The sequence below is a fragment of the Mauremys reevesii genome, linkage group 13 (genome assembly GCF_016161935.1).
Source record: "Mauremys reevesii isolate NIE-2019 linkage group 13, ASM1616193v1, whole genome shotgun sequence".
NCBI lineage: Eukaryota > Metazoa > Chordata > Testudines > Geoemydidae > Mauremys > Mauremys reevesii.
In genome coordinates, this window is record NC_052635.1 from 271,677 (window position 1) to 281,709 (window position 10,033).

Sequence of the window (10,033 nt, forward strand, 5' to 3'; positions counted from 1 at the left end):
TCATTTGTTTCTGGAATTGACCTGCCTCGCCTGCAGTTTGCGCAGTGCCTGCTGCATGTCCTCGTTCCTCAGGGTGTAGATGATGGGGTTAAGCAGTGGAGTGACAGCCGTGAAGAACACTGACACCACCTTGTCTGCGGCCAGGCTCTTGGCCGGCCTGAGATAGATAAAGATGCAGTGGCCCAGGAAGAGCGTCACCACCGTCAGGTGGGCGGCGCAGGTGGAGAGTGCCTTGTGCCGCCCCTCGGAGAAGTGGTTCCTCAGGGAGACGAGGATGATGCCGTAGGAGACCACCAGCACCACGAAGCAGATCACGGAGATGAGCCCCGAGTTGGAGACGATGAGCACCTCAAAGACATAGGTGTCAGCGCAGGCCAGCTTGAGGACCAATGGGACGTCACAGAAGAAGTTGTCAATGGCATTGGGGCCACAGTATGGGAGGTTTAGGGTCAGGGCAGTCAGGGCCACGGAGTGGACCAGCCCACCCAGCCACATGGCTGCAGCCAGCTTCAGGCAGAACTTGTGGCTCATGATGGTGCCATAGCGCATGGGGTTGCAGATGGCTGCGTAGCGGTCGTAGGCCATGATGGTGAGGAGGAAGATCTCGGTGCAGGCGAAGAGGTGGAGGAAGAACATCTGGGCAATGCATTCGCCAAAGGAGATGGTCTTCCTCTCCACTAGGAAGTCAGCCAGCATCTTGGGCATCACCACTGAGGAGTGACAGACGTCAATGAAAGAGAGATTGCTGAGGAAAAAGTACATGGGGGTGTGCAGGCATTGGTCGTAGGCGATGGTGAAGACAATGAGCGTGTTCCCCAGCAGGATCAACACATAGATGACTGTGAAGAAGGCGAACAGGACCAGCTCCAGGGTGTGGTTGGTGCTCAGGCCAGAAAGGATGAACTCATTCACCCTGCTCTCATTCCGTGCCACCATGTTCCGTCTTGGGTTTATTGCCCCTGGAAGAACAGACATGATGGGAGAGGCAGGTGGTTAGTTGAGGGATAGATGTTGCAAGAAGTGATGGCAGTTATTTGGTACCAATATTCTGAAGCCCTGTGCAAGAGGAGAGCCAGGAAAAATGTGCAGAATACATGCACAAGGAGAACCATGCAACACCTGGAGAGCTGGTCAAAACTTGGGAATTCTGTTCCACAGGAAAATTCCAGGGTTTAAAAAAAAATGTTCTCATTCTGATTTGGCATAAAAACTTGAAAATTCAAAATTTCCTGCAGAAATGAAATTGTGAAATTTAACATTTCAGAAAAATCATACTGTTTGTTTTACTTTTTTTAAAAGATGAAATGGAGCATCTGGCTGCCCTGACTCTCAGGGATTTCTTATGTTGCCCTGACTCCTGGGGTCTCCCTGGGCTCCCCCCGATTCTGGGAGACTCAAGACTCTGCCCCCGACTCCAGCTTTAAAATCTGTTCAAGAGGAGAGAAGAACAAAAATACATCCAATAAGGGAGCCCTGCAGAACGCATGCAAACCCTCCACAAGTGCATGACAGCATTCTATCCCCTATCCTTGCTTGGTTGGGCCCTGTAGGGGCCTAGGTGATGGCCACCGTGTTGGCTAGCTAACCAGGGATTGACCTGTGGACCTTCATGGTTAATAGCATGGGCTGCTGCACCTTGAGCGAGCCAGGCTTCGCTCACTGCCGCTGGCACAGACCCATATCCCCAGCAAATGGGGCTCAGCGGGGGCATAGAAGGCCCCAGCCTACTGCAAATAATAAGGGCTGGTCAAGCATTTCCCTGCGCAAAGAGTTTTAAATGAACAATTCGCTTTTGTTCAGAAAACTTTGTTCAGTTTTTGTTTTTTTTTAATTTTCTGTTTTTTTAAATTTTACAAAAATATTTTTAACACCCTTTCCCCTATTTCCCCCCATTCCCTGCATTTTTCAGTAGGAAAATGTCAAAAGGCAGTAACAGGTGACAGATGTTAGTTGTGTCACTTAATGGAGATCTGGAAGAAGTTTGGTTACAATGCCAATGAGAGCCAGATATAACTCGAAGAGAACAGAAGAGAACAGAGAAAATTATAATATAACAGAGGAAATTAGGAGAGAAGAGAAAACACTGATAACTTTTCATTGACAGTGACATTTTTTTCCATGAATTTTTTAATAAAATAAATCAGAAGTGTTTGAAATTTTCCTAGACTTTTAGGCCAGACGGAACCATTATGATAATCTACCCTAACCTTCTCCACCACACGGACCAGAGAATGTCACCCAGTAATTTCTGCATCAAGCCCATAACCTCTGTTTGAGCTAGAGGGAGTCTGTAGGAAAGTCCTGTAGCCTTGATTTACGGACTCCAAGTGACGGAGAATCTACCACATCTCTGCGTAGGTTGTTCCAATGGTTTAGTTCCACTCACTGTTCAGACTTTGTGTCTCATATCTAGTCTGATTTTCTGGTAGCTTCAGTTTTGATCAATTGGATCTCATGCCCTTTGCGGCTCAATTTCAGAGCTGTTTGCTGCCAGAAGACTTTTGCACATGTAGGTATATCTATCCGACGTAGACGTGTCCTGAGCGTGAAGGGAGCAGAGAGACACGGTTATGAGAGGAAATGGAAGGAGGTGATTCAGGGGCCGTAAGCCAGGAGATAGCAGCTATCACACACACAGACATGCACTTCTTCCAGCAGAGGCAGCAGACAGACAGACATTACAGAGAGATAGATGGGGCAGCTTTCTTTTTCTCATACACATCGGCATTCTGAGCAGGGCTCATTCAGTCAGTAGGGGACAGACACACAGACAGATGCACTTTAATCTTCCCTCAAAGAGAATAGCAATAGCAGATCTTAAGGTGGCCATCCTGCAGCAAAAAAACTTCAGGACCAGAGTTCAAAGAGAAACTGCTGAGCTTCAGTTCATCTGCAAATTTGACACCATCAGCTCAGGATTAAACAAAGACTGTGAATGGCTTGCCCACTACAGAACCAGTTTCTCCTCCCTTGGTTTTCACACCTCAACTGCTAGAACAGGGCCTCATCCTCCCTGATTGAACTAACCTCGTTATCTCTAGCTTGCTTCTTGCTTGCATATATATACCTGCCCCTGGAAATTTCCACTACTTGCATCCGACAAAGTGGGTATTCACCCACGAAAGCTCATGCTGCAAAACGTCTGTTAGTCTACAAGGTGCCACAGGATTCTTTGCTGCTTTTACAGATCCAGACTAACACGGCTACACCTCTGATACTTCCCTCAAAGAGAGGTGCCAGCATAAACCAAATTTAGTTACGTTACTTGACTAGGTTACCTGGGGAGGTGTGGAATCCTCAAGAATAATTACGCAGGCCAAAAAAGAATTTGAAGAGCAATTAGCAAAAAAGACAAAAACTGGCAGCACAATGTTTTTTTAAGTCCATCAGGAGCAGGAAGCTGCCAAACAATCAATGGGGCCACTGGACCATCCAGGTGCTAAAGGAACACTCAAGGAAGACAAGACCATTCGAGTGAAGCTCAGTGAATTCTTTGAATCTGTCTTTACTGCAGAGGATGTGAGGGAGATTCTCACACTTGAACCATTATCTTTAGGTGACAAAACTGAGAAACTGTCCCAGATTCAGGGTCATTAGAGGACATTTTGGAACAAACTGATAAATTAAACAGTAATAAATTACCAGGACCAGATGGTATCATCCAACAGTTCTGAAGGAAATCAAATATGAGATTGCAGAACTACTAACGGTGGCATGTAACCTATAATTTAAACCAGCCTCCATATCAGATGACCGAAGGGTAGCTAATATAATGACAATTTTTAAAAAAGGCTCCAGAGGCACACCTGACAATTACAAGCAGGTACACCTAACTTTAGTACCCGGCAAACTGGTTGAAGCCATAGTAAAGAACAGAATTAATCAGACACATAGATGAACATGATACAGTGGGGAAAAGTCAACATGGCTTTTGTAAATAGAAATAATGCCTCACCAATCTATTAGAATTATTTGAGGGTGTCAACAAGCATGTGGACAAGAATGATCCAGTTGATATAGTGTACTTGGACTTTCAAAAAAACTTTGACGAGGTCCCACACCAAAAGCTCTTAAGCAAAGTAAGCTGTCATGGAATAAGAGGGAAAGTCCTCTCATGGATCAGTAAATGGTTAAAAAAATAGGAAAGAAAGGGTAGGAATAAATGGTCAATTTTCACAATGAAGAGAGGTAAATAGCAGGCTCTCCTAAGGATCTGTACTGGGAACTGTGTTATTTAACATATTCATAAATGATCTGGAAAAGGGGATGAATAGTTAGGTGGCAAAATTTGCAGATGATACAAAATTACTCAAGATAGTGTAGTCCAAAGCAGACATCAAAGAGTTACAAAGGGATCTCACAAAACTGGGTGACTGGGCAACAAAATGGCAGATGAAATTCAATGTTGATAAATGCAAAGTAATGCAGGTTTGAAAACATAATCCCAACTATACATACAAAATGATGGGTCTATATTAGCTGTTACTTCTCAAGAAAGAGATCTTGGAGTTTTCATGGATAGTTCTCGGAAAACATCTGCTCAGTGTACAGCAACAGTCAAAAAAGTTAACAGAATGTTAGGAACCATTAGGGTAGGGATAGATAATAAGACAGAAAATATCATATTGCCTCTATATGAATCCAAGGTACGCCCACACCAAGAATACTGTGTGCATTTCTGGTCACCCCATCTGAAAAAGACATACAATAATTGGAAAAGATGTAGAGTAGGACAACAGACCTATTTGGACACAGACTGGCTAACCTAGTGAGGAGGGCTTTAAACTAGGTTTGATGGGGACAGGTGAGCAAAGCCCACAAGTGAGTGGAGAACATGGAGACCTGGGAGATGGGTCGGAAATAGGAGGGAGCGTGGGCTATAATGGCAGAGAGAAAGGAGGGCCAGGGCAAAACTGTGAGGCAAGATCAAACCAGTATCTTAGATGCCTATATACAAATGCGAGAAGTATGGGTAATAAGCAGGAAGAACTGGAAGTGCTAATAAATAAATACAACTATGACATTGTTGGCATCACCGAAACTTGGTGGGATAATACACATGACTGGAATGTTGGTATGGATGGGTACAGCTTGCTCAGGAAGGATAGACAGGGGGAAAAGGGAGGAGGTGTTGCATTATATATTAAAATGTACACACTTGGACTGAGGTGGAGCTGGACATAGGCGACAGAAGTGTTGAGCGTCTCTGGGTTAGGCTAAAAGGGGTAAAAAGTAAGGGTGATGTCATGCTAGGGGTCTACTACAGGCCACCTAACCAGGTGGATGAGGCTTTCTTTAAACAACTAAAAAAATCATCCAAAGCCCAAGATCTGGTGGTGATGGGGGACTTCAACTATCCAGATATATGCTGGGAAAATAACACAGCGGGGCACAGACTATCCAATAAGTTCTTGGACTGCATAGCAGACAACTTTTTATTTCAGAAGGTTGAAAAAGCTACTGGGGGGGAAGCTGTTCTAGACTTGGTTTTAACAAATAGGGAGGAACTCATTGAGAATTTGAAAGTAGAAGGTAGCTTGGGTGAAAGCGATCATGAAATCATAGAGTTCACAATTCTAAGGAAGGGTAACATAAGAACATAAGAACATAAGAAAGGCCGTACTGGGTCAGACCAAAGGTCCATCTAGCCCAGTATCTGTCTACCGACAGTGGCCAATGCCAGGTGCCCCTGAGGGAGTGAACCTAACAGGCAATGATCAAGTGATCTCTCTCCTGCCATCCATCTCCATCCTCTGACGAACAGAGGCTAGGGACACCATTCTTACCCATCCTGGCTAATAGCCATTTATGGACTTAGCCACCATGAATTTATCCAGTCCCCTTTTAAACATTGTTATAGTCCTAGCCTTCACAACCTCCTCAGGTAAGGAGTTCCACAAGTTGACTGTGCGCTGCGTGAAGAAGAACTTCCTTTTATTTGTTTTAAACCTGCTGCCTATTAATTTCATTTGGTGACCCCTAGTTCTTGTATTATGGGAATAAGTAAATAACTTTTCCTTATCCACTTTCTCAACATCACTCATGATTTTATATACCTCTATCATGTCCCCCCTTAGTCTCCTCTTTTCCAAACTGAAGAGTCCTAGCCTCTTTAATCTTTCCTCATATGGGACCCTCTCTAAACCCCCTAATCATTTTAGTTGCTCTTTTCTGAACCTTTTCTAGTGCTAGAATATCTTTTTTGAGGTGAGGAGACCACATCTGTACACAGTATTCGAGATGTGGGCGTACCATGGATTTATATAAGGGCAATAATATATTCTCAGTCTTATTCTCTATCCCCTTTTTAATGATTCCTAACATCCTGTTTGCTTTTTTGACCCCTCTGCACACTGCGTGGACATCTTCAGAGAACTATCCACGATAACTCCAAGATCTTTTTCGTGACTCGTTGTAGCTAAATTAGCCCCCATCATGTTGTATGTATAGTTGGGGTTATTTTTTCCAATGTGCATTACTTTACATTTATCCACATTAAATTTCATTTGCTATTTTGTTGCCCAATCACTTAGTTTTGTGAGATCTTTTTGAAGTTCTTCACAATCTGCTTTGGTCTTAACTATCTTGAGTAGTTTAGTATCATCTGCAAACTTTGCCACCTCACTGTTTACCCCTTTCTCCAGATCATTTATGAATAAATTGAATAGGATTGGTCCTAGCACTGATCCTTGGGGAACACCACTAGTTACCCCTCTCCATTCTGAGAATTTACCATTAATTCCTACCCTTTGTTCCCTGTCCTTTAACCAGTTCTCAATCCATGAAAGGACCTTCCCTTTTATCCCATGACAGCTTAATTTACGTAAGAGCCTTTGGTGAGGGACCTTGTCAAAGGCTTTCTGGAAATCTAAGTACACTATGTCCACCGGATCCCCCTTGTCCACATGTTTGTTGACCCCTTCAAAGAACTCTAATAGATTAGTAAGACACGATTTCCCTTTACAGAAACCATGTTGACTATTGCTCACCAGAAGGTAGAAGGGAGTACAGCAAAATAGAGACAATGGATTTCAGGAAGGTGGATTTTGGTAAGCTCAGAGGCTGATAGGTAAGGTCCCATGGGAATCCAGACTGAGGGGAAAAACAACTGAGGAGAGTTGGCAGTTTTTCAAAGGGACACTATTAAGGGCCCAAAAGCAAGCTATTCCGCTGGGTAGGAATGATAGAAAATGTGGCAAAAGACCAGCTTGGCTTAACCGCGAGATCTTGCATGATCTAAAAAATAAAAAGGTGTCATATAAAAATGGAAACTAGGACAAATTGCAAAGGATGAATATAGGCAAACGACACAGGAATGCAGGGGCAAGATTAGAAAGGCAAAGGCACAAAATTAGCTCAAACTAGCTATGGGAATAAGGGAAACAAGACGACTTTTTTATCAGTACATTAGAAGCAAGAGGAAGACCAAAGACAGGGCAGGCCCATTGCTCAGTGAGGAGGGAGAAACAGTAACAGGAAACTTGGAAATGGCAGAGATGCTCAATGACTTCTTTGTTTTGGTCTTCACTGAGAAGTCTGAAGGAATGCCTAACATAGTGAATGCTAATGGGAAGGGGGTAGGTTTAGAAGAGAAAATAAAAAAGAAGTTAAAAATCTCTTAGAAAAGTTAGATGCCTGCAAGTCACCAGGGCCTGATGAAATGCATCCTAGAATACTCAAGGAGCTAACAGAGGAGGTATCTGAGCCTCTAGCTATTATCTTTGGGAAATCATGGGAGACAGGAGAGATTCCAGAAGACTAGAAAAGGGCAAACATAGTGCCCATCTACAAAAAGGGAAATAAAAACAACCCAGGAAACTACAGACCAGTTAGTTTAACTTCTGTGCCAGAGAAGATAATGGAGCAAGTAATTAAAGAAATCATCTGCAAACACTTGGAAGGTGATAAGGTGATAGGGAATAGCCAGCATGGATTTGAAAAGAACAAATCATGTCAAACTAATCTGATAGCTTTCTTTGATAGGATAATGAGTCTTGTGGATAAGTGAGAAGCGGTGGTATACCTAGACTTTAGTAAAAGCAGCAAAGAATCCTGTGGCACCTTATAGACTAACAGTCTGTTAGTCTATAAGGTGCCACAGGATTCTTTGCTGCTTCTACAGAACCAGACTAACACGGCTACCCCTCTGATACTAGACTTTAGTAAGGCATTTGATATGGTCTCGCATGATATTCTTATCGATAAACTAGGCAAATACAACTTAGATGGAGCTACTATAAGGTGGGTGCATAACTGGCTGGATAACCGTACTCAGAGAGTAGTTATTAATGGTTCCCAATCCTTCTGGAAAGGTGTAACTAGTGGGGTTCTGCAGGGGTCTGTTTTGGGACCGTCTCTGTTCAATATCTTCATCAATGACTTAGATATTGGCATAGAAAGTACGCTATTAAGTTTGTAGATGATACCAAACTGGGAGGGATTGCAACTGCTTTGGAAGATAGGGTCATAATTCAAAATCTTCTGGACAAATTGGAGAAATGGTCTGAGGTAAACAGCATGAAGTTTAACAAAGACAAATGCAAAGTGCTCCACTTAGGAAGGAACAATCAGTTTCACACATACAGAATGGGAAGAGACTGTCTAGGAAGGAGTACGGCAGAAAGGGATCTAGGGGTTATAGTGGACCACAAGCTAAATATGAGTCATCAGTGTGATGCTGTTGCAAAAAAAGCAAACGTGATTCTGGGATTCATTAACAGGTGTGTTGTGAGCAAGGCACGATAAGTCATTCTTCCGCTCTACTCTGCGCTGGTTAGGCCTCAACTGGAGTATTGTGTCCAGTTCTGAGCACCGCATTTCAAGAAAGATGTGGAGAAATTTGAGAGGGTCCAGAGAAGAGCAACAAGAATGATTAAAGGTCTAGAGAACATGACCTATGAAGGAAGGCTGAAAGAATTGGGTTTGTTTAGTTTGGAAAAGAGAAGACTGAGAGGGGACATGATAGCAGTTTTCAGGGATCTAAAAGGGTGTCATAAGGAGGTGGGAGAAAACTTGTTCACCTTAACCTCTAAGGATAGAACAAGAAGCAATGGGCTTAAACTGCAGCAAGGGAGGTTTAGGTTGGACATTAGGAAAAAGTTCCTAACTGTCAGGGTGGTTAAACATTGGAATAAACTGCCTAGGGAGGTTGTGGAATCTCCATCTCTGGAGATATTTAAGAGTAGGTTAGATAAATGTCTATCAGGGATGGTCTAGACAGTATTTGGTCCTGCCATGAGGTAATTGGGGTAATGTGTGTAATATTTCCTCTCAAGGTCCCTTCCAGTCCTAGAATCTATGAATCTATGAAAACAAAAATGATGAGGGGTACGGAACAATTGCCATATGAGGAGAGATAAATAAGACTGGGACTTTTCAGCTTGGAAAAGAAATGACTAAAGGGGGATATGATAGAAGTCTATAAAATCATAAATGGTGCGGTGAAAGTGAATAAGAAAGTGTTATTTACTCCTTCACATAACACATTAACCAGGGGTCACCCAATGAAATTAATAGGCACACAACCTGTGGAAATCAACTTGTAGAACTCATTGCCAGGGGATGTTGTGAAGGCCAAAAGTATAACTGGGTTAAAAAAAGAATTAGCTATGTTCATGGAGGTTAGGTCCATGAACTGCTATTAGCCAAGACAGTAAAAGATACAACCCCATGCTCAGGGTGTCCCTAAACCTCTGACTGCTGGAAGATGGGATTGGACAACAGGGGATGGAGATCACTGGGTAATTGCTCTGCTCTGTGGCATTGGCCACTCTTGGAAGACAGGATACTGGGTTAGACAGACCATTGATCTGACCCAGTAGGACCGTTTTTATGTTAATCCCCATCTTTTGAGGTTTTTTAAGAACAGGTTGGACAAACACCTGGCAGGGAGGGTTTTGCTTGGTTCTGTCTCAGTAGGGGGGGAATGGACTAGATCATCTCTCACGATCCCCAAATTGGTACATTTAATAAGATCATAGCAATCTTCTGTGCATACGTCTCCAATAAAGGTGAAACAAGCAGTCAAAAAATG

The 10,033-nt window shown here is 43.2% G+C and overlaps 1 protein-coding gene across 1 annotated transcript; it reads right to left on the minus strand.

Moving 5' to 3' along the window:
- Positions 1 to 936, minus strand: LOC120380639 (olfactory receptor 4E1-like). The gene has a single exon (XM_039498556.1). The coding sequence runs from the start codon at positions 934 to 936 to the stop codon at positions 1 to 3; it is 936 nt and encodes a 311-aa protein (XP_039354490.1).
- Between the last annotated feature and the right edge of the window lie 9,097 nt (positions 937 to 10,033).